This window comes from Anopheles cruzii, unplaced genomic scaffold (genome assembly GCF_943734635.1).
Source record: "Anopheles cruzii unplaced genomic scaffold, idAnoCruzAS_RS32_06 scaffold03494_ctg1, whole genome shotgun sequence".
Lineage (NCBI taxonomy): Eukaryota > Metazoa > Arthropoda > Insecta > Diptera > Culicidae > Anopheles > Anopheles cruzii.
The window spans coordinates 1-2,079 of NW_026457079.1; the positions used below are offsets into that span (position 1 = coordinate 1).

General features: G+C 47.1%; 1 protein-coding gene across 1 annotated transcript; it reads left to right on the plus strand.

The window, feature by feature from the left end:
- Positions 1-776: 776 nt before the first annotated feature.
- Positions 777-2,071, plus strand: LOC128277034 (cytoplasmic dynein 1 intermediate chain-like; the record flags this gene model as incomplete). Its single annotated transcript, XM_053015484.1, has 4 exons — positions 777-970; positions 1,035-1,191; positions 1,281-1,653; positions 1,730-2,071. Coding segments are annotated over 4 exons (1,066 nt in total), but the record flags the coding sequence as incomplete, so codon positions are not given.
- Between the last annotated feature and the right edge of the window lie 8 nt (positions 2,072-2,079).

Here is a 2,079-nt window from a genome sequence, read left to right on the forward strand (position 1 = left end):
CACAAACGCTGTATGTATAATTTTCATTATTTTGCATGAGTCTAGTTGTGGAAATGTGTGTTTGCAACTGCCAAAGGTGAGGTTTCCTTCCTAAATCGATCGGAAGAACGATCAACCAGTGCACAAAGTTTTGTTGAACTTCTCGCAGCTTTGCTACCTAAAGCGATCGTATGAACGATCAACCAGTGCACAAAGAATTGTTTAACTTCTCTGGGTAACTCTGGGTGTCGAACTCTGTCTCTCTCTCTACTCTCTTTGTTTCCTAATTGTAGCTCTAGTTTGCTTCCAACAATTGTTTCCTTTACCAACCACCAACGATAGTAACCTGACCCTATCACAAGGCCTTGGCAAATGTTGCCTCTGGTAGATTACTAACATATACTAAACAAAAACTATGATATTAGCAATTGATTAAGCCCACGGATGATTGGAGTGACATCATTTGGATATTGATCTCTGACTTAAGTAACGATCACCGATCGAAATCCGATCGTAGTACATTGTGTAGTGTAACAAATAGGTTTTCAACTGTGCGCTTATTTTCGGTGACTAATACTACGAAACTCTATAACTCTATTTGGTGAGAAACAATGGGTGGAGAAATACGACCGCAGATGGCATTTTACTTTTTCATTGTTACCATATACGAAGCTATTTGAATGTAGGAGTTGTAGTTATTTGCTCGACCGTATGCTCTATGACTACATTGAGCAGAGTCCGGAATTCAAGTAAAAGAGTGAAGGAATTAAATAAAGAAATAGAAATCGGAAAATTAGAAACAATTTTACTTATGCAGTGCTTACTTATGGCGACGGTCAAGGTGACGATGAGGAAAACTCTTTGACTCACATCGACCACGGGTTCCATTCGAAGCTGCCCCCCGGCATTCTGCCGCACGGCTTACCGACGGTGAAGGAAGTGGCCCCGGCAATAACACCCCAGGAGCAGAAGAAGGACGATCTGAAGGAAGGTAAGGAAGGGAGTGTGCTTTCGCTTCGAAACGGCGCCCCTCACACGAATTTCTTTATTTACAGTGAAGGAACTGTCCGCCGAGCAGAAGCAAATGATTATTCTGTCGGAAGATTTTCAACGATTCATACTGCGCGCAGGCAAAGTTATGGAGCGCGCACTGTCCGAGAAGGTCGACATTTACACCGACTACATTGGAGGCAGTGATGAAGATGATATGGGGTAAGTTATTCTCGTTCCAAACTCGATCGATTGATATGTATTGTGAGATGTTTGACAAAAACATGGTTCCTCCATTGGTGTCTTTCTAGCGATGAAAAAACCCAAGCTCGCCTGTCGCTCAATCGTTCTTTCTACTGCGATCGCTGGTCGAAGAACCGATGCGTTACGTCGTTCGACTGGTCCACATACTATCCGGAGTTGATGGTTGCGTCGTACCACAGCAACGAGGAGTGCCCGAACGAACCAGACGGCGTGGTGATTGTGTGGAACACAAAGTTCAAGAAACAAACGCCCGAGGAGGTGTTCCACTGTCAGAGCGCCGTCATATCGACCTGCTTCGCGAAGTTTCACCCGAATCTAATCCTGGGCGGGACCTACTCCGGGCAGATCGTACTGTGGGACAATCGGGTACAGAAGCGAACACCGATCCAACGTACACCACTCAGCGCTAGCGCTCATACGGTAAGTGATGCATCCGGACGCCATAGCCGATGGCCGGCTTTCGATGGGAAATGTTTTTATCGTTGTTTTCTTCCAGCAACCCGTTTATTGTCTCTCGATGGTTGGTACGCAGAATGCCCATAACGTCATCTCGATAAGCTCAGACGGCAAGCTTTGCTCGTGGAGTCTTGACATGCTCTCTCAGCCACAGGATGTGCTGGAACTGCAACACCGCCAGTCCAAGGCGATTTCGGTCACGTGCATGGCCTTCCCGCATAACGAGGTAAACAACTTCGTACTGGGCAGCGAAGATGGGTACGTGTACTCGGCCAGTCGCCATGGCAATCGGTCCGGCATTGGGGAAACCTACGAGAAGCACCTCGGCCCGGTGACCGGCATTTCGGCGCACCACAACCAGTCGTCACCGGATTTCGGCCATCTCTTCCT